The sequence below is a fragment of the Chrysochloris asiatica genome, unplaced genomic scaffold, assembly GCF_000296735.1.
Source record: "Chrysochloris asiatica unplaced genomic scaffold, ChrAsi1.0 scaffold00040, whole genome shotgun sequence".
Classification (NCBI taxonomy): Eukaryota; Metazoa; Chordata; class Mammalia; order Afrosoricida; family Chrysochloridae; genus Chrysochloris; species Chrysochloris asiatica.
Window position 1 is genome coordinate 13,328,867 of NW_006408558.1, and position 24,458 is coordinate 13,353,324.

General features: G+C 53.8%; 3 protein-coding genes across 3 annotated transcripts in view; 1 reads left to right on the forward strand and 2 right to left on the reverse strand.

Annotated features, from left to right (window-relative positions):
• Positions 1–2,585, forward strand: part of SLC22A18 (solute carrier family 22, member 18) — a 31,758-nt gene extending 29,173 nt beyond the window's left edge. Inside the window, 3 exon segments of the mRNA XM_006860812.1 lie at positions 734–835; positions 982–1,102; positions 2,398–2,585. Coding sequence (XP_006860874.1) covers positions 734–835; positions 982–1,102; positions 2,398–2,585 — 411 coding nt within the window.
• A 2,032-nt stretch (positions 2,586–4,617) lies between these two features.
• PHLDA2 (pleckstrin homology-like domain, family A, member 2) lies at positions 4,618–5,001 on the reverse strand. Its single transcript, XM_006860813.1, has one exon. It carries the CDS (start codon positions 4,999–5,001, stop codon positions 4,618–4,620), a length of 384 nt encoding a protein of 127 aa, XP_006860875.1.
• Positions 5,002–12,652: 7,651 nt separating this feature from the next.
• Positions 12,653–24,458, reverse strand: part of NAP1L4 (nucleosome assembly protein 1-like 4) — a 32,152-nt gene continuing 20,346 nt past the window's right edge. The window contains exons 8-14 of the mRNA XM_006860814.1: positions 21,613–21,752; positions 20,610–20,755; positions 19,073–19,095; positions 18,702–18,821; positions 17,534–17,563; positions 17,278–17,334; positions 12,653–12,691 (exon numbers count right to left, since the gene is read on the reverse strand). Coding sequence (XP_006860876.1) covers positions 12,653–12,691; positions 17,278–17,334; positions 17,534–17,563; positions 18,702–18,821; positions 19,073–19,095; positions 20,610–20,755; positions 21,613–21,752 — 555 coding nt within the window. The remainder of the gene's footprint in view (positions 12,692–17,277; positions 17,335–17,533; positions 17,564–18,701; positions 18,822–19,072; positions 19,096–20,609; positions 20,756–21,612; positions 21,753–24,458) is intronic.

Genomic DNA, 24,458 nt, shown 5'->3' on the forward strand with positions numbered 1-24,458 from the left:
TGTTGATAAGAATGTTGTTTACTGGTCCAGTGGTGAGGATTTTTGTTTTCTTTACATTGAGATGTAATCTATACCGAAGGCTGTGCTCTTTGATCTTCATCAGTAAATATTTTAAGTCCTCTTCACTTTCAGCAAGCAAGTAGAAGCTGCTTTTTGTGCAGTAAGGCTGTCTTTCCTCCCTCTTGCCTCCTCTTCCGCAGTTCGCTGTCCTGCTGAGAAATGGTGTCCATAGTTGCGCACTGTAGACTCAAGTCTGATTCATAGAGCCCCCCTGGGACAACGTAGACCTGACCGTAGGGTTCTAGGCTGTCATCTTCATGGAAGCAGATCCAGGTCTTTCTCACAAGGACCCCACCTAGGGGTTTCTGGGACAGTATATCTCAGAGGGAACAGATAGCCTCATCTTTCTCCCTCGGAGTGGCCAGTGGTTTTGAATCACCAATGTTTGCATAACCCAGTGTGCTGGCGGAAGTTCTTAAAACCCATTTGGCACACTTGAAATGAACATGACACAAAAGCTTTTGAAAGTTACAATCCGAGTGTGGCCTGTGAGTGCCTGCTGCCCGTGTGTGTGCCCGAGTGTCCTTCTTCTTCCATGGGACACGGAGCTCTCATAAGATCCGCTGGGCCTCTGCTCAGCTTCATGTGGAAATTCAAGTGCTGCTGAGGACCTCTAAGCTAGAGATCCCCGCTGCCTTCAGCCTATAGTAAGGCCAGAAATCCCCTTCGCCAGATAATCCAGGGCATGGTCATCGGGCGGCTGAGCAACCGTTTCTCTGAGGACACCCTGCTCCGTGCCAGCGTGCTGGTCTTCATAGCTGTTGGGCTGGCCATGGTGAGCACCCCTCTTCCTCAGCCCCATGGCCCCTGACCTGCCCTCAGTCCATATCACATTGGGCCTCCCGGGGTGGGTCCTCCACCTGGCCCCGTGTTGTCCCATCCCCCACTCATCTGAATGCCGCTGTCCACCCCGGTACCCAGGCACTGATGTCCAGCATCTCTCACTTCTGCCTCCTGATGCCCGGCCTGGTCTTTGGCCTGTGCGTCCTCAATGTGGTCACCGACAGCATGCTGACCAAGGCCGTCTCTGCCTCCGACACAGGTGAGGCCCAGCCCAGAGTAGGGATGGGGAGGGATGGCTCTGGGAAGCTCAAGTGGAGCCCATTGGGTGTTGGTTTTTCTGAGGGTTGAGTAAGCATGGAGGGGGGTATACGAATTCTGCCTGCCCGTCCTCTGACTCTGCCCTGCACAGGATCCAACTGACCAGTCTGGGGCCAGGTCAGGGAGATGGAGGGGAGCTTCATGGAGGTGGGGTTTGGTTTTGAAGCTCTTGTAGGGTCAGCAATGAAGACACCCCAGAGGGCAGACAGTAGGTGTCCAGATACTGAAAGAATGAGTGAGAGAGAGTGAATGAATTCACACAGCTGGTTAACTCCTCCAGGAAGCCCTCAGGATATCCCATAGGCCCTCCTCACTCGAGCCAGTGTGAGGCCTGGGGGCCCTCTCCGTGTGGAATGGCTCCTGGCCCCCACATTCTACCCCCTGGCCACAGTGCAGGCATGGGGCCACCCTACCATAGATGGGAGGAGCAGGGCTGGTTCCCAGAGCTAGCCTGGGAACCCAACACTTGGAGGGGGCGGTAATTGTGGACTTGTGGGTGTGGGGAGGGGCTGCCCAGCCCTGAGCCTGAGGGAATCCTTGCCAGGCACCTCCCTGAATCTGGGAAGAGCTGGAGCCAGGGGCCCTCTGGTCTGGGCAGTAGGGTGGGATCTCAGCAGTCTCTGAGGCTGGGACCAGAAAGAAATGTCTCGGGGGACTCTATGCTTGGTGAATGCATGACCCTCCAACACCCCATCTTCTGTGACTGTGGACAGCAGTCATCCACCCATGTCACTGGGACACCATCAAAGCTTTAGGTACAGGAAGCAGGGTCCCTGGAGCCGTGGCCTAGAGGAGAGTGGGCAGGGGTCCCTCACATCCATGGAGGGCGGTGGGTGGGTAGGGTGGCTGGAAGAAGGCTGGGCAGTGACTTGCGGGGTATCTGCTCCCCTGTCTGAGTTCTGCTGGGGGTAGCGGGTACGGGTGGTTGGGGGGAGAAGGTCTCCACCTGAAACAGATACCACCTCCCCAAGCAGGCCTGGGAGGTGGGTGTAGGCTGCTGTGACCTGCAGCCCCAACCCCCAGGCTCCTCCTGGGCACCCAGACTTCCCACAGCAGGGAGCTGACCCCATATCAGGAGGATGGAGATCCGGGGAGCAGAGAGCCGGCTCTTCCCGGGGACGGGGGAGTGTTTGGCTATGTGGGGACTGGGCCTTAGGATCTGGAGCTATGTGCAGGCCAGAGAGAATGAAGGATATGGGGATACTTGGCCTTGCCTGACCTGTCCCTCCCTGGCAGGTACCATGCTGGGTCTCTGTGCTTCTGTGCAGCCACTGACGCGCACTATAGGCCCCACCCTGGGTGGCATCCTGTATCATCTCTTTGGCGTGGCTGTCTTTGGACATGTGCAGATGGCTGTCAACATTGTGGTCTTTCTGGTGCTCTGGAAGATGCCTATGTCCCAAAAGGGGGACAAGCTCCGGTGATGGCCGTTCCTAGACATGGACAGACAATAAACACTTTCTCAGAACTTCCGCCACAGCTTGGCCAAGTTTGTCCCTCGTGTGAGGGACCAGGGTCTGCCTGGTTGGTCATTGGTCCAGTCCCCACCCCAGGTCCCCCCTCCAGTATCCAGGAAGCCCCACTCTTGATGCCCAGACACCTTTGCCCACCACCCCCATCCCATTCCCAGAACCTGCTTCAGTTGGGCTGGACTGGGGTGAGCACGTTGCCAGGGCTCCTCATGGGCTCTCATCCCTCACCCCCACCCACAGGTTCCCAGTGAGAAACTGAGATCAGAAAACTAAGACTAGAAAATGCAATTTAGAGGGTACTCATTCCCAGGAGGGGCTCCGAAGGTAAATCAGGAGCCCCAGAGTTCAGCTGTCTAGGCACCTGTGGGAGGGGTCCCTTGGGGTCACCTTCTTGCTCATGTCCTAGAGCTGATTGTCTTCCTCATCCTTGCTGATCCTCACTGAGGCCAGGCCACAGGAGCTGGAATTTAGGGTCACTGGCTGACCTCTCACAATCTCGGGTGGTCCCAAGCTCTCTACCTAGAGGGGACACTGGATGGAAGAGGCCAACTTGACTCATCTGGAGAAAACAACTCTGGAGAGCCTTCTGGGACCTGGGGTCTGCAAATCCCCCCACCCCAGACCATGAAAGCTGTCTCCTCGGCTCAAAGAGGCAGCTGCCAAAACTCAGAATTTCAGTCCCCAGACTGGGAGGGGCCTCAGAGATGAGGTGCATCAGCCTTCCAGGCCAAGAGCCCAGTCAGACCCCACACCTCTGCTTGAATACCTCCAGGAACATAGATCTCACCCCTTGACTTGGACCATTCGGTGTAGAATCTGGGTGTGGGGGAGTGTTGTCTCTGCCCAGCCCCTGGATTCAGCCCCAGCTGGTTTTTTTACACACTGGCCATTTGCAAAAACGCTCCATAATGGTTGTTTAGAAGGAACTGACTTGGGAATATTTCCTGTCTGGGCCCAGCACAGCACGGAAGACTCTAGAAAGCTGCCCAACAAAGGGACAGCCCCCTCTTCTGCCTGTCCTGGGCCCCTGGAGCATGGCTGGGAAGCCTGTGATAGGGTCCAGGTCTGCGTTTCTCATCTCCTGACTCGGCCTTGCGCCTGCTCCAGGAGACACGGTTCCTGAAACACAGACCCCTTTCCCCCACTGTGATGGGGAGTAGGACGGTCAGTGTTAGGTGGAGGGGCACAGGCTGGCCCCCCACCCCATGTCTTTCCTGTGCCAGCCCTGGGACTTAAAGGTCTTCTTGCTAAAGGCACCATCCGCTGAGGGGCACCAGTCAGCAGTGTGTCTGGTGGCTGGATTGTCCTAAACTTGGGGAGGGGGGAGGGCTCGATGGAGCCCGATGCCAGCGTGACTGAGGACTTCCTTCCGGTTGTCGGACAGGTGGTGCGTGGGCGGAGAGCCAAGAGAGTCGCAGGACTCGTCCCACGTGTGCACCCAGCTCAGAGCTGGGGAGGCAGGCGCCGGTGCCCCCCCATCAAGCTTACCACCGGGCCTGTCCTCCCCTCCACACCCAGTCAGCCAGGAGCCAAAGCCCAGGGCAGGGCACTTCCCGGCCCGCAGTTGGGACTTTCTGTCCATTCCCCGCCCGTCCCCAGGCATCCCAGCTGAAAAATCAAGGAGCCACAACGGCTGGTAGAAAAGGACCGGTCAAGTCATTTATTTGGAATTGACACATTAGTGCAAAAAAACAAAACACGAAGACAGAACAGCTAGACGACAAATAACCATCAAAATAAATATATAGATAACGTCCAATAATAATTTAACGCGCCCGCACAGCGGGGCAAGGCTCTCGGCTCCGCACCGGAAGGTTCTTCCCCAGGCGGCATCTGCGGTGGGCTGCCGCGGGTTCCCTCCGTCCCGATCCGTCCAATCTCAGGCTCCTGTTGGGGGAGACGGAGGTCAGCGGCGAGGCCGGAGCTCGGGCGCAGGGGGTCCCCAAGTCCCCGGCGGGGGAGGCAGCGCACGCTCACCGGCGGCTCAGGACGCGCGGGGCTCGGCGGGCGCGGCGGGCGCGCGCTCTTGGCGGCTGCGGAAGGTCTGCAGTGCGCGGCGGTTCTGGAAGTCAATGAGTGCCAACGTGATGGCCGCGTTCCAGCAGCTCTCGCCCGGGCAGCGGAAGTCAATCTCCTTACGGTCGGTGGTGACGATGGTGAAGTAGACGTACTTGCCGGTGCGCTCCACGCAATCCACCTTGAGGATGGAGTGGAAGCGCAGCTCCTTGGCCCGCGCGCCGGGCCCGGCGGGGAAGAGGCTCAGGCGGTCGGGCGTGAGGACCCCGCGCTTCTTCTTCCAGAACTGAAACAGGCTGTCGCTGCGCTTCTCCAGCTCACCCTCGCGGAGTACCAGACCGGGCGTCTTCATGGCGGGCGCGGGACGGGCGCGGGCGCGGCGCAGGCAACGGGCTGGTGGCGCGGGCTCGACTCTGAGCCCCCACAGCGCGGGCCGCCCTTTATAGAGCCCCCACCGCGCGGGCCGCCCTTTGTGGAGGCCCCGCCCCGCCCGGCCCCGCCCCGCCCTTTATGGAGGCCCCGCCCCGCCCTTTATGGAGGCCCCGCCCCGCCCTTTATGGAGGCCCCGCCCCGCCCTTTATGGAGGCCCCGCCCCGCCCTTTATGGAGGCCACGCCCCGCCCGCTGACTCACCAGGCGAGCCGGCCCTGTCCAGGGACCTAGACCTCCGCCCCCTGTGCCCGGCCGGCTGGCCGCCCCCAGAGCGTCCCCGGAAGTGGCCAGCCTCTTATCAGCCATCGTGCCACCCACGGGCTGCGCCGGGAAAGTCCTTCTCTCTCTGCTCGGAAGAGCAGCTACTCTGAGCCTCGATGTTTCTCTTCTGTAGAACTGGGCCACTCACGACCCTCTGTCAGCCTCGCGGGGTTAACGTGGGGCGTGAGCCGCCCCTCTTCCCTGGGCCCTCGAGGTAACCTGATCCGGGGACCGTATCTTCCGGGCCAGGGCGCGAAGGGTCTGCCTGGACCGGGTGCCCTCCCGGTCCAGAGTCCCCTCCCACTGCCTGGGCGCCCCAGACTCGGGGCGAGGGTCGCGGAGGCGGCTGAGTCATCGCCCTCCAGCCTGCGGCGGCCTTTCATTCACCCTGTACGTTTCAAGGCTTTAATGTCGAGCAGGAAGCGAAGGCGGCATCTCCCGGGTTCCCAGGGCTGGGGGTGGGGAGGCCGCTGAGGCCACTGTTGGTCGGGACACCCATCTTCCAAAGCCCCACTCAGCTGTGGTTTCTGAGGTGGCCAGGGTCCCACGTTCGCAAAATGAACACGCGCGACCTGGTCAAAGGTAACACGAGTTTCTAGCCGGGCCCTCGGACCCGCGCGAGGGTCCTGGGGACCACAGGCTTTGTGCGCCCAGAAAGCTGTTCCTCCAGGAGAGACCTGGAACAAGTAAGTCCCCTGACTTCTTAGATCGTGATCCACGACCCCGGGTGATGAATCACGGCTCCACGGGTTTAGACGGCTGGTGGGAGCGCCCCGGGGCGCCTGGGAACACGAGTGTCTCGTGGCAGGCAGGCAGAAGGGCGAGAGAGAGTAGACATGGGCTGTTTCCAGGGGGCTGGGGGTGGCTGGGTGAAGACGGAAAGAAACTGACTAGGTAAGACCTTCCCAGCACAGGGCGGCCTGGCTGTAACAGAGCGCCTCTCACAGCCCACTTGGTGGGGAGCCTCTGAGGAGACTTACTGGGTGGGTGGGCGGAGCTCTGGAACCAGGGAGCTGAGCTCTGCCAGGGACTCCCTCTCCAGGGTCTCTGAGGACCCCTTCCGTCGGTATTAATGGAGGCTCGCCTCTGGCTACTTAAACACCTGTGCCCTGGACCCCAGAGGGCAGGAGAGGGGACGCCTGTAGTGAATGACAAGTGGGGTGGGCAGGCATCCAGCCTGAGACTGCTCCATCTGTGGGCTCAGGATACCCTAGGTGGGTATTCTTTCAACACTCGTTTAACACATGAGATCCAGGTGAGACAGGAGGGGACATGAGGGACTCCTATCTGCCCCTTCCCACGCTGGCCCTGATGCTCTGGGGGAGGATGGGAAACTCTCTCCCAGTGGAGAGGCCAGTGTGGGTGGGCAGTTGGGTGGGACTACTTGACCTCGTTTCTCTGCTCTCTTGGTTTTGCAGGGAACTGGGGTGGAGGGTCAGAGAGGTTAAGCAAGTCAGCCCAAAGTCACACAGTCAATCAGTGGGTTCAGCTGCCGCACCCTGGGTCTTAGAGCCAGGAGGAGCCGCAGACAGGGCAGCTGGGGTGTGAGCCAAGTTTACTGCTGAATGCCTGGGGCTGAGAGCAGGGCGTTTCAGCACCTTGGTACTGTACTGTGTGGTGTTGGGGCACAGAGCTGGATCAAGTCCACTTTGAAACTCACCAGATGAGGCCACTTTCACAGGGATGACAAAGGCTCTCTCATCCAACCTGCCAGATGGAAAGCCAGGCTAGACTATGAGGAAGTTGTGCGTCACTGGGGCAGCCCCCGTGCCGTGCCTGTGGCTTGATCCCACCCTCTTCCCTTGGAAGGTGTTCAGGCCCCCTACTGCCCTGCACAGAAGACCCTCGTCTCCTTTGGGAATCTGAAGGCTTGGGTTCCCAGCCACCAATCTGAGTCAACACAACCCAGTGACCCAGGATGTGACTCAGCCCAGCTCTCCATCTCCCTTGAGAAGTGAGAGCCCTGGGAAGGGTGCTGGTCACTGTAGGCTGGCCCTTGTCAAGGCTTTGTCTGCCATCTGATTACCCCCTTCCCCTGATGTAGTCTGACCAAGAGGTTCCACTTCACACGGAGCAAAAAAGAGAGATGCTACCCAGAACAAATGATCTCCTTGGCTAGGTGAGCTCCTATTCATCCCTCAGTACCCTGGCTCAGAATCACATCTGTTTGAGACTCCGGGGGCTCACCTCAGGCTATTGATAAGGGTTTTCGGAAATGTACTCAGAAAAGCATTTCTGCTCATCCCAAAGACCCACATTTTGGAGGACAGAGAACTTAGTGGCACGTTTGTGTGCTGTTCTGAGGACCAGAATTCCAGCCCCTGACACCTCCAAGCTGGAGTCTGGGCTGCTTCTGGGCAGGCTGGGCTGTTAGTTGGATGGGGTGAGCAGGGAGCCAGCTGGATCAGGGAGATGGGTGGATGACTGGGTTCCAGGAGCTCCCTGGGGGGTGCACAATAGGGGCGGGGTTGGGGAGCCCTCAGAGGCCAACCCTAACCCCCCCACACACACACACAAGTCACACCAACTGCTGGCTGTTGGACCAGGTTCAGAGAAGCTGCTCATGCCCACAACCCCAGGTTTGGGGGAAGGTGTCTATTTTCATTAAGGTCCCTCTAGTTTTTAAACGGTCACAATAGTGGTGGTGGTGGTAATGTGCCGTGGAGTCGGTTCTGACCCATAGCGACCCTGTACAGGGTTTCCAAGGCTGTAAATCTCTACAGGAGCAGAAAGCCTCATCTTTCTCCCACGGAACAGCTGGTAGTTTTGAACTGCTGACCCTGAGGTTAGCAGCCGGATTCATAACCACTACGCTACCAGAGCTGCTGTTAAGTGTCATCGAGTCAGCTCCAACCCATAGCGACCTTGTATAGGGTTTCCAAGGAGCAGATGGTGAGCTTGAACCACTGATCTTGCAGTTCCAACGGCTTTGCAGTCTGGCGCATTAACCCACAGTGCCACACCAGGGCTCCGATGCTAAACATGGTTGAGGGATCCCGGAGTCATCTCCTGGCTCCTCCCACAACCAGGGATCTCAAATACATGACCTTTGACGGAGGAATAGCCACATGTACACAGATGTGTTTATGCCTTTGATGTGCTTTTAGAAGTTGCTGTCATGTGCTGTCGAGTTGATTCCGACCCATAGCGACCCTGTATAGGGTTTCCGAGGAGCAGCTGGTGAGCTTGAACTGCCGACCTTGCAGTCTGGCGCATTAACCCACAGCGCCCCACCAGGTCTCGACTTTTAGAAGTAGAGCCATAATAAATGGATTTTCTTTCTAACAACCCTGTTTCCTCCGGACAGACACTGGGGTGGGGGTGCCGGGTCCATTTCTGTGGTAACTGAGGTTCTATCAGTGTTGTTCGTCTTAGTGGCTTCAGAGGCTGTAAATCTTTCTGGAAACAGGCGACCTCATTGTCCTCCCTCGGAGTAGTTGGTGGGTTTGAACTACACACCTTCAGGTTAGCAGCCCAGGTGCTTAACCCACTGTGCCACCAGAGCTCCTCAGGTACAGTGCCTGCAGTTCAAACCCACCAGCCGATCCCTGAAGAAGAGGCACCCTTCTGCTCCAGGCGAGTCAGTACTGGCTAGATGGCAGTGGGGTTGGATTTGGGGGGGATGGAGTGAGGTATACTAGAAGCAAAGCTGTTCCAAGTGCTGACCAGCTGCTGCTTGGGAGGAAGATGTGGCCATCAGCTCAGAGGAGCAGTGGGTGAGCTTGAACCGCTGACTGTATGGTTAGCCGTCCAGGGCTGATCTAGGGCACACCAGGAATCCTATACACATACAGACACAGGAGTGTGGTGCTTCTGTACAGTAAGCATTAGACTATGACCTACAGGGTCAGGGATTAGAGTCCACCAACCACTCCGCAGAAGGCTGAGGTTTTTGGCTGCCAAAGACTTACATGCTGAGAAACCCTATCAAGTCCCCAAGTCAGAACTGCCTCAATGGGACTCACACGTCTCTAGATACAGGAGTCAAAAACTGTCCACTCCGTTATATTAAAGCTTGTGTCGGATAGACTGTACGTTCCGTTGAAGGTCATTGTGTGCAGGTGTGAACATGGACATCTGTTAACAAAATCTGGACCAATACTTGAAGTCAGGTGAAAGTTTCTTTACAAACATCGGTATTGGTTAGGAAACAGCAGAGTGTTGAGTAGAAACATCCTCAATCTCTGACCAAAGGAGACATTCAAGTTAACATCCATCAGCTGGAAAATGGATGCTTACAGTTTTCTGGGATTCTCAAGGGCAGTATTGGAACACTATCAGGAAAAAGTGCTTTTATCAACAGTGCTTGCTATAGTGAGATGCTCACTGATAAAAAACGCAGAGGCCTGCTATCCAAGGGTGTTGTGCTCATGCGTGACAAGTGCACATGCCCACACTGTTGGCACTCTGCAAAAATGTCGAGATGTGAAAGCATCCTCCCTGTAGTCCTGATCTTGCTCTATCAGCTGCTCACCTGTCTGGTTCCCTTAAAGCAGCGCTTCGAGGATGAAGATTCAACTCTGATGTAGCGAAGACAGCACTGCGTTTGTGGTTGCCAGTCAGCCTGGAGTATTTTTTAATAAGGGAACATGAAAGCTTGTTGATATATGGACAAAGTTTATTGAGAAACAAGGAGATTATGTCAAAAAATGATGTAATTTCTGTAAGTTGATTAAAATAATTTCTACAGCCAGAGTGTGGATAATTTTTGACTCACCCTTATATATGCACATTAACACAAATAAGGGTCACAGAAAATGGTACTTTTCAGACATAACCAATTCATGGGGTTGGTGTCCTTGGTGTGAAGGCAGGATCAGTCCGGTTGGGGCACAGCACAATTGTCTGTAAACTCCATATTCCTGCCCAGGTAAGTCCTTGGTGAGCAGTATCTGGTGTCTTAAAAGCTTAGAGCAGACATCTAAGATACAATTACTGGTCTCTGTTTGGAGCAAAAGAGATGAAAGCCTAGAACTGGAGACTTAAAGGACTCATTGCCATTGTCAACAAGGTTTCCTTCGAGACCAGAGGAACTAGATGGTGCCTGGCCTCAACAGCTGGACCCTGATAAAAGGAAGGACAATGTGGGAGAGCCTCAAAACCACTTCCTGGACCCACTGAGACCCGAAGACTCCCTGAGCTGCTCTAACCCTTGAACAGAAGCTATCCCCAAGGTGCCGTTTAACCAAGTCTGCTCCTGTGGAATATATGCCCGGAGTGCAGTGCCCGTGTGAGGGAGGCCAAAGATGATGGGAAGGGGGACTGGCCACTGCTACCGAACACAGAACAAGCATATCCAAAAGCTTCCAGGAAGTGGACACATGAGGATCACAGCCCAAGCCTCTGAATGATGTGTAATACTGGTGAAAGGGCACTTGATTGGCTTTGTACAAACTTTCAATAAAAATCATCTTTTTTGAAAGAGACCATCAGGGTGGGCCAAAGGCAAAAGCAGTCACTATTCAGAGGTGACAGATTTCCCATGTCTCAAGGAACAGCCCTGGGAGAGGCCAGACTCTTCTGGGTTGTCATGGAGACAAACATCCGGCTTGTTGGGGAGCTGAGTCAGCCTGGCCAGGCGGCGGGACTAGTGATGAGGCCTTGCAGGTGTGGCCCTGGAGGAGGCTGGCGGAGCAGTAACAGGGTTGCCTTCCCCAGCCTGTCTTAAGGATTGGTCCCTAAGCTGAGCTGTCACCGGAGAGAGGCTCTGGGTGTGAGCCACTCCACCCCGGAAGCTGCAGAAAGACCAGACATTGTCAAGAGTGGGGTGGGCGAGGCCTCATGAGGGCAGGGAGGACACAGAGAGCCCAGCACCCCTCAGGGTCAGATGTTGCTGTCCCCCTCCCCCACAATGACCCAGCTTTGGCCAGGTACAGCCTAGGGCCCAGCCCACAGGAAAGTGGAGACCTAAAGGAGACAGCGGACCTCCTCACTGCAGGCTGGTGGTCAAGGGACCAGAGCTCCTGAAAGCTCAAAGCAGCAACCCCTGCTCCTCCAGCCTGTCATGTCTGCCACATCTGACCACTCGGGGTGGGGGAAGGCCCCACAGGACACTCAGGATGGGACCATAATGTGAGGACATTGCAGCTGTTGGGGCTCAGCCCATTTTACAGGGTGTAGCGCTTACGAATCGGGATGCTAACCTCAGGGTCAGCAGTTCAAAACTACCAGCTGTTCCGTGGGAGAAAAATGAGGCTTTCTGCTCCTGTAGAGATTTACAGCCTTGGGAACCCTGTGCAGGGTCACTATGGGTTGGAACCGACTCCACGGCACGTAACAACAGCAGGACTCTTGTTTTCCAGTCCAAAATCAGAAAGGTGTTGGTGCTCAGGGGTCCGTGTGTACCGTTGCCCCTGCGCTCAGCACCTGCCCACACCCAATCACTCTCTCCAGGATGGAGGCCATTGACAGGAGCCATCGGGGCAGGAGGAACACAAAGAGAATTGAAGGTGGCTTTCATATGGGATGTCCCTTCCTGGAACCTTAATTCAAAAGGTAGCTGCTCAACACGGGGGATCAGCATCTCTCCTGCTCCCATTGTGGAAAAGCCCCTCTCCCCGACACCAGGAAGGCCTCTGTCAAGCAGAGAAGGCAGGTCGGTGGGCACTAGGTCCCCAAAGACAGACGAAGCCCAGGGTTGATTCATGTTTCACAACTTTAATAGAATATTCTAACTATGCTGTACAAATTGGAACACCGTAGTATAAGATAGAAACGTGTACTGTAAGGTAAGGCTGGGCAGGCGCTACACCCTGGCCAGCGGGGGGCCCCACACCCCAACCCCACACGTTAGCCAGGGCAGGAGGCACCGAGTCCAGGGCGCCGAGAAAACAAGACTGGACGTTCACAAGCTCCACAGAACGACTTTCCACCGGAGCCCCTCAGCCTTCAGAGCGGCGGCACACCCCTACTTCTGGGCCCAGGCACCAGAAATCGTGAGGACGAGCCACAGTTGAGAGGCCGTCTGAACACGGATGAATAAATAAATACGAAAAGGAACAGCTAAAGCCATCACCCAGGAGTCGGTGTGTGCCACACCCCACCCCAAACCCCTGAAAACTAAATAAAACGTGACCTTACTCTATGCGGCTCTGCCAGGCTAGTACGGTTGAGGCAGCCACGGGGCCCCCACAGGCCCAGCACGGAGCAGAGCCCCTGCCACTGTCCAAGTGAAGCCAAATCCTAAAGCAAAAGGAAAGTGGAACCATGCGCAGAGAACGCGTGAGGCGTGACGCTCGCTGTCCACCCAGAGCGTGTGGCGGCGGTGGCTGGGGTCCCCGAGGGTATTCCGGCGGCCGCAGAGGCGCACGTCTACTGCTGCTTGCACTCGGCCGGCTGGCTGGGCTCCTTCTGTGGACAAGAGGGGACAGGTCTTTCAGAGCACTCGCTTGGCTTGCTCCTAGTCACAGTGCTGGGGACCACAGATGGACTTGCCATGGCAGAAACCCAGGACAGGGGACTCCTCCCAGAGGAGCCACCACCCCCAGGTCCAGAGTCATTAAGTGCAGGCTCACGGGGGTCTCTATTCCAGTTGCAGGGGGTCGCCAGGGAGACCCATTCCTGAGTGCTAGACGCAAGGGTAAGTGGCCACTCCAGGAAGACCATAAACAAGCCTCACCAGAGGTAACAGTCTCCCCTTTCTGCAAAGGTTCAGGGAACAATCCTTCCTTTTGCTGGCCTTGTGCAGACATTGGATTATACCTGTCAGAGCCTCTGCCTCTACAGAGAAGGCGACTAGAAGCCACTGGCTGTGTCTCAGAACAAGGAGGTACCACTGCATTAAGGGCCACTTGGGCCTAATACATCAGCAACCTGAGTGGTGCTCAGAAGTCAGCAACATGCCAGGAGAGACGCCTGGCTCCACCGCTGAGCCAGTAAACCTGCCTGTGTAGCTCTCCCCCTGCCCTGGGAAACCACACTCCTGGGAAAGCATCCTGGATACTGGTGGGCCTCTTAGAACGCAGGCCACTGAAGGCAAGGAGCTGAGGATGCATGCGTGGCCAGAGGCGAATGGGTACTGCCCTGTGTGGGCAGCTCCACTCGGAGGTTTGCAGAAAGGAACTAGGATAGGCCATGTGAAGCTTATAAAGTGGTTTTGTAGGGGTGACACCGTGGGAAGTGGGGCAGACCACTCAGAGGGAGAGAGTGCTTACTTCCTCCTGTCATTTGTATTCCCCAGCACTTAAACCTAACAATACCTTAGCCTCCCTTAGTCTTAAAGCCAGTGACCTCATTCAAAGCAGACCTGGCCACCCAGCCCGGAATGGGGGGTACCAGGGAATGCCCTGTTGCAGAGGTGGGACCAGGTACAGAGGCACAGCCGGGGACCTGACTAGCAGGATGCAGGCAGCGTGCTCCAATGATGCGAAAGGATGGGGCACAGTGACCACCCCCATGGTGACACAGCCACCTCCTACATCTGGCGGTACGATGAGACAACCAGGCATAGCTGTGGGCCAGCCGTTGATGACTAAAGTCCGAGTCTGTGTTGCCAAGTGACACCAAGCTTGCTGTCTAGTGGTCCCACAAGAAGAAAGCCAGAAAAGAACATTGGGGGAGGGGGGTGTCCTAGATATCATCTCTCTCCTCAGCAACTCCTGTTCCCACCTTTGTAGTCTGGGATTGGGAGGAGAGCCCCTCACATCTCAGCCAGCACCCATTTCCAGACACGCGCAGACACCGGGCAGGTAGCATGCTTGGCGGAATTCCAGACGCACTGTTCAGGTACTGTCATGCAGCATGCTGGGTGAGGGCAGGCCCGAGTACCCCGTTTCTGATGTGGGGGCCTCTGGGCAGATGCTGGCTCTAACTACAAATCCTTCTCCCCCTACAGCCCTGAACAGAAGCTTGTAGCTTTTTAGCTGGAAATTCGGGCACATGAAAAATCAGGACTCCATGTTCCTGCTTATTTACACGCAACAGCCCAGTAACCGAGTATCACAGTTAACACCCACCCACCCTCCAGCCACCCAGAACCGACAATGGGCCCCAAGTGAGGGGCACGGAGTCTTTGGGGCTTCCTATGACTTATCTTCCCGGGGCCCTTTCCTCTCCTGGAGAGCAGGGCCACCACCCAGGAAAGGTTCCCACAGGCCAAGACTCTGCTATTATGTGCCCGATCAGACCCCCAGCCACTCCCACCTCCTCACCCAGAGCCAAGACCACGGGGTGTACATACAGACCGGAAGCTTGGGAAGGAGGTCGGAATGGAGTTCCACCTTACCTAGAAACGCATGAATGGCTAACAGACATAATTACACCTAAACGGGGAGAGATGGAAAGGAGCCGTCAGCATCAGACTCACACAGGAGGGGAGCAGCACAGGTTCTTGGACGCAGGAGAGCTGCCAACACACAGCCCAGCCCGGCAGCACCCGCGACAATGGGCCCTCACTACCAATCGGCTGTTTCCAACACCAAACGTTCCTTCCTACCGGGACAGAGCCAGTCAGGGACCACCCTGAGGAACGGACAGAAGCAGCACACCTGGAGTCACGACTCCAAAGGTCTGCGCTGAGAACGCTCTTAGAAACAGGTGGCGTGAGAAGGGACACAGGTGTGGCAGGCAACAGGAGAAGCCAAACAGACAAGACAAAGCCCCCAGAGGAGCGGAGTCTCAGATTCCAGCCAGACAAGCATCTCAGACTCGAAAGCGTAGCTGTGAGGTGAGGGTGCTGCGGGCTCTGATCAAGCCCTGAGAGTGGTACCAGGGCCCTGGAGGGCACACAGGGCACTGAGACCAGGTGAGGCCATCCCAGATCCTGTCTCGTCTCCCTGCCCGCCACAATGTTCCCACAGTCACATGACCACATCAGCCTCCAGTGACCCACAGCTTCTAAGGAGCTGAGTCCCAGAGAAGTGTACACATGGCTTGTGCTTTCAGAGTGTGAAATGCACAACCCTTCTCTTGTTCTTCCCGGACACTCATTTTATTACAGATGGAACTGGGTGCTCTAAGTCCTATCCTCCTGTGGTGGTGGGTAAGGGGAACACACGCTGAAGTGTGGACGTGAAACTCACTTCCGGCAAGGCTAGAAAAGAAAATGATGCTTTCTTGTGCAGTGTCAACGAACTTGTCTGTGATGAAGTTGGCTATCTCACTAAGTAAGGGCTTACAGGTGTCACGTGACGCCTATAGTAAAATGTAACAGACAAGAGAACTAAACATACTGCAGAACACAAACACCACTGTGGAAGAGGTTGTGATACACAGCAACACGGTGTCCTAGAATGCGCACGTTTTGTTAAAGACCAAACCCGTGACTGATGGAGCCAACCAACATCAGAGCCGGAAACTCATTCGCTTAGACTGAGGGGACACAAGGAGCAGGACTGCTGGCAGCCTCTCCATGTCCAGGCCGGAAACTGACCGGAGGAGAAGCCAGAGAGGCGGAGACATAAGAGCTGTGGGCAGGGAGGGGGCCAGCAGCTGAACCTCCCATCTAAAAGGGTGGGTTCACAGGCGGGGCTGTCCCAAGGTGGGCCAGAAGGATGGGACCTGGGACAGTGAAGTGCGCAGGGGCTTACTGAGTGCTAGGTCCCCTGCCTTCCCTTCATTTTGTTAGGGCGATGTCCAACACCACTGTAGTCGGCAAGAGGCAGTCTAGCTTCAGCAAGGTCATGGAGTAAGAGGGAATCTGTCCCCAGGTTGGATCGGTATCTGATTTAGATGCTGCCAAAGATGAGAGTTTGGACTTGGAGTTGATTGTATGACTTTTGGGATGGTGTGACTGTGTTTTCAAAGTGGCAAGTACATGCATTTTGTGGTACAAAAAGGCAGAATGCTAGGAATTATGTACCCCCCCCCAATGATATGATGTGAATCCTAACATCTAGACATGTGGTGAGTCCCATTTGGGACTGAGGTGACTTCGCCATGTTAACGAGGCAGTTCATCGCTTTTAAGGTCTGTGGTTGTTAAGTGCCACAGAGTGGGATCCGACTCACAGTGATCCTGTCTAGGGTTGTGGTCAGTAGTCCAGTGCTATTCTACAGCGGAGATCCAACAAGTGAGCAGAGAGGGGTAAGACAGATGCCAAGACGTATGAACATAGCCACGGGGCCAAGAAACAGAAGCTGATGAGACAGAACCCCTCCCCTGGAGAGAGCCCCTCGTATCTACTAAAGCCTCCACTGAGCTATTGGTTCGAGCAGCCCACGAGAACTCAGAGGCGTTCATTGGAGTCCTCGGTGCCGACACACTGACAACCTAGTTCCCATGCACTTGGTGTAGACGGAGGACACACCACAAAACAACCAGGCCACGGGACACAGAACTCAAAGATGCAAGTAAGGCAAAAGCTTCAGTTCATGCTCGAGAATCAGAGTCAATTCTCACGCCCGCTTTTAGGCAGCAGTAGAGCAGTCTGGACGTTAATGATGCTCAGCGGCAAAGTAGGTTGATTTCAGCTAATCTGATACCACATAAACAATCAGATTTATAGGTGCTTTTAAAGGGTCTCCATCAAAAAATGTTATTTTAAAATTTGCTTTCTTTAGCAAAGCATGCTCACTTATTTGGAATACTCTGAGGTAAAAATCTAGACACATTTTCTTTCTATTTTCAGCCTAAGAACTGCTGACAAATTCGTCATTTTAGCCATCAAGTCCACCACTCGTCTGGCTGTTGGTCATACTGTGGTGACTCGTGTTTAAGTAATGATTTCTTTACTCCCCAAGACCCTTTTACACCTTTTCCAAAAACCAAGCAAATACATGTACCCACATTGTCAGTTAAGCCACTATGTTCAAACAGTGATGGATCTGTAATAAAGCTGCTCTATGAAACCTCTGTGGCCCGGGATTCTAGGCTACAGCTCCAGACTTGCAGGTACAGAGAGCACCTCATCCCCAGGTCGAGGACACACGCAGACTCCCCACACCTGTGGCAGAGGTGGGGCAAGTTTCAGAAGGTCCAACAGTGTGGCAGACACTAACCTTGGGGTTAATTTCTGCATCCTCCTCCTCTTCTCCCTCCTCGTCACCTTCAAGTTCCTGCAGAAAAACGGGTGAGAGAGAGAAAGATGACAGGAGTCAAGGACTGCGGGGTCTCCACCGAAGACCGATCACTTTCTGGGATCCCTAACCAATCACAGCGCTCTCTTCCCGTGGGTGTTTCAGCTAGGATTTTTGTTGTTACTCTCATGGCTCTCTGTTGGGCAGCCACGAAATGACCACGAGACCTGTGCCTTACCTCCTCTTCACCCTCCTCGCCTTCTTCAAACTGAAAGAAAAACAAAGGAACACCTTTAGGTTCTAAAACCTGAAAGCTAAGCAATCAAGACACAGAACTGGCCTGAACCCAGAAGTCAGTGAGAACGAGGCCTATTGCTTTCGTGGACCCCCAGTTCCTAAGACGCACCCCTAACAGGTGTTAAGGGTGAGTGTATACAAAGTAACCTGCCCAAGTGCCCACTCTGTGTTAGACACTGTTCCCCAGCTTCATCCTACCAGGCGACACCACCACGTTCACCCTGCTCATGCATCAATGGTGTGTGCGCCCAGGAGTCTCCACATGCATGTGAGATGGTAAACCAACGCACAAGGTTGCAGTTGGAAACCATCTGGAGACCACTGGTCAAAGCTGTTCTTTCCAGTGTTACGAGCCCTACTGGCCACCTCCTCAGAACGAGCCCAGAATGTGCCTGAAGCAGCACTCTGGCAGCACCACCTCCCCACGGCTGGGGCACGTGACAGAGGAAAGGCTGAACTCTAAGAGGTGAGGTGGGTATCTCAGATGACTCCAAAAGAGCACCTTGGCCCAGTGGGACAGAGCAGGGGAGCAGCCCTGGGAGCCCCCAGGTTCCTAGCCTCCAAGAGGCCCGAGTGCTTGCTTGTCTACCCACAGCCCCAGTTGACTTCCAACAAGGACAGACGTTAAAAGCACCAGGATCATGGGTTCAAGCAGCATCCAGAACCCAGTGCTAGTGACACGCTACAGATGCTGATGGGGAACCCTGCCCTGGGATGGCTGCGCTCCCCCTAAGTCTGGCAACAGATGAGCTGGTCTCCCTTGAGCACAGAGGTATGCTGAATTCTGCCATTTTACTCCGGAACCTTGGGTTTGTTTCCCTGGGGTTGAACAGCAGAGGAGAGGCTCACTGTCAGGTGGGGCCGTAAGTCCATCCAGGAGGCTCCCACATACTGATGGCTCTACAGCCGGAGTGATGGATGGGCACACTGGCTCCACCTAGTCAATCCCGACGCAGTGAGCCAACAGGGTCTCCTAAGCTATCACCTTACAGCTAAGGAGCAGAATGCCCAGGTCTCACTGCTCTGGATTTGAAGCACTTAGCCACTGCACTAGCAGAGCTGACAACGACAAGCAGAGCTGCACGCCGACCCCACCCCACCCCACGTACGTTGTCGTCATCTTCGATGGCTTCCCCAGTGAAGTAGAGCACCGCCCGGGGGACGATCCTCTCGCGGAAAAAGTGCCCAATCTCAAAGTCAGAGGCTAAGGTGAACTCGGAGTCTTCATCCTGTGGGAGAAAGAGCTCAGCATCCACAAAACCCCCACTTCTGGTGACCCACTGAAACCCCAGCCCCTGCATTTCAATGTCTCAGGTCACATGACAGCAGACAGGGCCCGCCACCTTCCCCAGGAAGTCCTTGCTACTCCCCACTCCCAACCAGATGCGACCACCACGTAGGGCAAGCTGTATGGGTGGAATGGACTTTTAACAAGTGGACAGTTACCCCGGAAAGCAAGACTTTTTGACCCAAATCTTACCAGTGACTCTCCATACCCGGAGGCTGTAAAAGGAAAAAGACAAAACATTTCTGTTACATTAATATCACTCACTTTTAGAGGAGCCCACCCACAAAGCTCAGCTGACAGATTAAACAAGGCTTCATAAAGCGAGGTAGTCCTGGGTTCCTCACTGTGGTGGGAAGAGGCTCAGGGGCCTAGGTGGATGTCAGGTGGTATTGCGCAGCCATCCCACCCAAGAGGAGGCGCTGCTGCTGTGTGTATTTAGAAAGGAGGATGCGCAGCGCTGGAATCTTCTTCATGCAAATCAAAATTGCGGTGTGGGTGGGCAGGCAGCTCACTCCTCAGAGGACGTTCCCACAACCACCACACAGGCCTTGTTGGTGGCAAAGACACATCACCAGGCTGAGTGACACACCGTGGGCTCTGAAGGTATGCGGGACAAAGGCCCTGGTGGGGACCGACTGGCCACTCTGCTCAGTCTTACCCTGGGGACCGGAGCCACTTGGGTGAGGAACCCGAAGTATCTGGGGAGGTCACCACACTCTCAGCCTCATTGAGGGGTGGGGAATGGGGGTCCTCCAGGGTGGTGCCTCATACTTGGCACTCTGCCAGGGTCTTCAATGTGGTGTCCTGCCCACTAGGCCCCATTATGCTGAGAAGTGGGCCGAGCTGCGTGGGGGTCTAAGGCACCAGTTAGGGGCAAGGTGGAGACCCCCACACACGTCGGTGTCCCTGGGACCAGCAGTTGTGTTCGAAAGAGAACAGAGGGCTGTCTCTTCCAGTTCTCCACATGTGGTTTCTCGTGGCTCCCCTTGACCTGGCCCCCACTACTGGCACACTTTGTTCTCTTGCAAATCATCTAAAAAGGAACTACAAGCTCATTCTTGGGAGGTGGCATTTTTGTGTTTCAAACAGTTTTTGCCCATGGAAAATGAGAACACAGCTTTCCTCACATCCACAATTTCAACACTGCTGAAGAGTCTAGTCTGTGTCCCCAGGATTATACAGCGATGCCCACACACAATCCCCACTGCTACCCTTTACTGACTCACAGGTCACACCCTGAACTGATCATTTTCAGAAAAGGGTAGGGGGCAGAAAGTCAGTGATGGAACACGGATGAAAACCAGAAATGCCACTACAGGCATCTGTCAAACAGAAATCCAGGAGGTGCCTGAGGGCACAGTGCAATGGGGTTGGCAGTTAGAACACAGGAAGACAGGCTTTGCTCACACCAGGGGTCACATGAACAGCAATCCTCACCCTACAAACACACTGAGGAGGCGAAGAAGCCAGGGTGGTCACCAAACACTCATATTCCGGGGGGGGGGCAATGTAACCGGCAGAACCCTCCATCACCAGGCCCACCCAGGTTGGGGCTCACTACAGCTCGGAGCTGGAGCAAAAGGGCTTCACTCAGAGGAGCACAAGAAAGGCCTGTCGGGGCTGGGGGCTCCCCAGGATCCAGCTGGGGTTATCCCAGTGCCCCATTACCTAATCTTCCAAGTCCACGGTCTATGCCCTCTGACGGGACTAGGCTCCCAGGAGGACCTACCTTTGAGAGGGCTGAAGAAGTTGAAGAAGGAGTCATTGGGGACCTGCTTAGTGATCGTCCGGACAGTGCCTCGTCCCTTGTGCTTCTGCTTCTTCTTGATGGTTTTCACGGTGACGTTTTTCCCTTTGTTCCAGTCAATAGTGCATCTACAGGCATAGTAGACAGCACACAGTCATCAGGGACCCCCAGCCCCCCGGGAAGAAGCAAGCAAACCACTGCTCCACATCCAATCAGAGAATGTGAATGGAACCAGCCCACACAACCCCAGGCCACCTGTGAAGATCAAGCCAGCAAAGAGGGAGGAAATGCTGGCTCTGCTCCCACCTGACAGTGCCCTTTCAGCCGGCCACTCCTGAGCCTGGGATTCCCAAGGCAACACTCGGAGCAGAGTGAGTCAGTGCCAAGACCCTGGTGGCCAGCTGCAGGTCCTGATGACCAGGGCCAAGAACCCTAAGCCCAAGGTCGAGCCACGTGACCTTTTGTGAGGTGCCCCTCCCGGCCAGCTGCCCTGAGAATGTCCTTCAAAATGCTCTAGACACCAAGTCAACAGGCTCCTAATAGTGCTGAGTCTCACAAAGGAGAGCTGATGTCGGGGAAGTGCCTGGTTCCAGTGACTGGGGTGACCGTCTCCATTAATGGACAAAAGGCCCAAAGAGCCACCAGTGACCCAAGAGGAACAAAATCTAAAGGAAAGGTTGTGATTCAAAGAGCAATCCCACAGGTCCACCAACTTCCAAAGCAAGAAAGTGGCCAGTACTGGCCTGCACCAACACGCTCCAGTACCAAGGTATCTGTCAGGCCACCGGGCAGTCACCTCATGGCTGTACGAATCGTACATCAACCCCACTGCATGTAGCCCCACACTGAAAGACTCAAGCCAGATCTTTGTCTATTGGACAAAGGAAACCGTTTAGGTTCACGCCTCTTTTTTATTTCACCTGGGAAGTTCCAAAATTGTTTCTGGCCTTCGTTTCAGAAGGAAGTGAGAGCCCTGCTTTCTTACCCGTCACAGTCAACGATTTCCGGACCTTCAAAGGAGAAAGGGTCTGCCTTGTCAGGCTCGGATTTCATCTTGTACGTCTTTGTCAGGACAGGGTTGGTGAAGTAGTCATTGGGTTCGAAGTGAAACTCTAATACAAAAGACTAAACACAAAAAAAGCACATTAAGTACTGACCGTGTTTAGCGACACAGTGTTGACCAGGAACCGGCTCTTCTCCAAGGACATTAACGCCAGAAACAAGGCAGCCATCCCATTCAGGATGCCCCCCAACAAGGTCAAGCACTAATGAGACCTCCTCCGCCCATGTGTCCCTAGCCTCTGCCACCAGGGGCCCAGTCCACCTGCTGGCTGACACACTTGTAGTTTTGATTTCTCAGCAAGTTGTGTGGAAAGGGGAAAGGAAAGTAAATGCTGGGAGGCTCCTCAGAGTTCCACAAGGACCACAGTCTAAGCCCTCACTGGGAAAGCATTCTGTCTGGGAAAAGACAAACCTAGTAGGAAACAGACAGGACGCGGATAAAGTACAGCTGTTACTGTTCGCTGCCAGCCAGTCATCCGGACTCACAGTGACCCAACGGCAGCACATCAGACAAAAGACTACAGGTACATATGGGCCCATGGCGGCAACTGCCCTGGGGGTCCTTCCTCTGTTTCCCTGGCTCTTCTCCAGACAGGCTGCCATGCACGATGGTCTTCTCCAGGGATACGTTCCTGCTGACACCATGACCAAAGACAAGTTTTGCCATCCTAACTTTTACAGAGAATTCTGGATGTATTTCTTTGTTCCTCTAGCAGCCCATGGTACTTTCAATACGCTTCTCCAACACCATCACTCAAATGCATGAAAGTCTTGTATGGTCTTCCGTGTTCACTGTCCAACTTTCACATGCATATGAAATCACTGAAAATACCATGACCTGGGCCAGGCGCACTTTAGTCCTCAAGTAGACATCTTTGCTCTTCAACACTTTAAAGAGGAACTGTGCAGCAGATATGCCTAACGCAACACGTTGTTTTCATTTCTCTAACAGATTGTTAAGTGCCACTGAGTCGGTTCCAACTCAAAACGACTCTGTACAGGGTTTCAAAGGAACGGCTGGTAAGTTTGAACCACTGAACTTGCAGTCCAAACAGACCTCGAGGTTGAGTGCTTATCCTACAGTGCCACTGTAGAGCGATAAAGCAAGCTTAGCATCTGTCTGGTGTTCTCTGCTTCTGTCTAACGCCCATCTGAGAGTAACAATGGACACTCTTCACATTCTCTTCTAAGTCACCTTGAACCTCTGACAGTTCCCTGGAACCATTTTTGAGTTATCTTTAGCAAACTTTTATCTACATGTGCTATTAATGATATTTTCTGATGATTTCCACATCCCACTGGATCTCACCTTTCTTTGGAATGGATACAAATAAGCATCTTCCCACCCTTTGGCCAGGAAGCTACTGTCTTGTAAATTTCTTGGCATCCCAAAGTAAAGACCCCTAGCACTTCAATTCATGAAAAGATTTTGACTGGTATTCAGTCAAGCCCGGGAACCTTGTTTCTCTAATGCCTTCAGTGCAGCTCAGACAAACACTTTGCTTCATTACATGGTTACAATCCCTCCATATATCAACAGTTAACAGGATTTTAGGAGCCTCAACTTTCGTTATTAAAGGATTCTGTGGGCAAATTATTGAATGATGCAGAAAGCATCAAAAGAAGATGGAAGGAATACACAGAATCACTGTACCAAAAGGAAATGGTGGATATTCAACCGTTTCAAGAGGTAGCATATGATCAAGAGCCAATGGTACTGAAGGAAGAAGTCCAAGGTGCATTGACAGATTTGGCAAAGAACAAGGCACCAAGAAGTGATGGAATAAAATTTGAAATAATTCAAAAAAGTAAGGCGGCATTAGAGGCACTCACTGATTTATGCCAAGAAATTTGGAAGACAACTATCTGGCCAACTGATTGGACAAGATGCATGTTTGTCCCCATTCCTAAGTGAAGTGACCCAACAGAATGCGGAAATCATGGGACAATCGCTTTGATATCCCATGCAAGTAAAGTTTTACTAAAGGTAATACAGAAATGGCTACAATCATACACTGACAGAGAACTTCCAGAAGTTAAAGCTGGATTCAGAAGAGGACTTGGAACAAGGGTTATCATTGCTGATGCCTGATGGATCTTGGCTAGAAGCAGAGAATATCAGAAAGATGTTTGCCTGTGCTTTATAGACTATGCAAAGGCTTTTGGTTGTGTGGATCATGACAAGCTATGGACAACATTGCAAAGTATGAGTATTCCGGAACATTTGATTGTGCTCATGAGGAATCTGTACATGGACTAAGAAGCAGATGTTCCAACAGAACATGGGAACACTGAATGTTTTAAAATTAAGAAAGGTGTGTGATAAGGGTGTATTCTTTCACCATACTTATTCAACCTGTATACTGAGCAAATAATACAAGAAGCTGGGTTCTGTGAAAAAAAGTGTGGCGTCAGGATTGGAGGAAGACTTGTTAACAACCTGCGATATGCAGATGATACAACCTTGATCGCTGAAAGTAAAGAGGAATTAAAACATTTACTGATGAAAATCAAAGAGCACAGCGCTCGGTATGGATTGCATCTCAATGTCAAGAAAACAAAAAATCCTCACCACTGGACCAATAAACAACATTCTTATCAACGGAGAAGAGATTGAAGTTGTCAAGGACTTCATTCTTCTTGGGATCAATTATCAACTCAAGGAAGCAGCAGTCAAGAGATCAGATGACGTATTGCATTAAGCAGATCTACCGCACAGGAACTTTTTAAAGTGTTCAAGAGCAAAGATGTCAGCTTGAGGACTAAGGT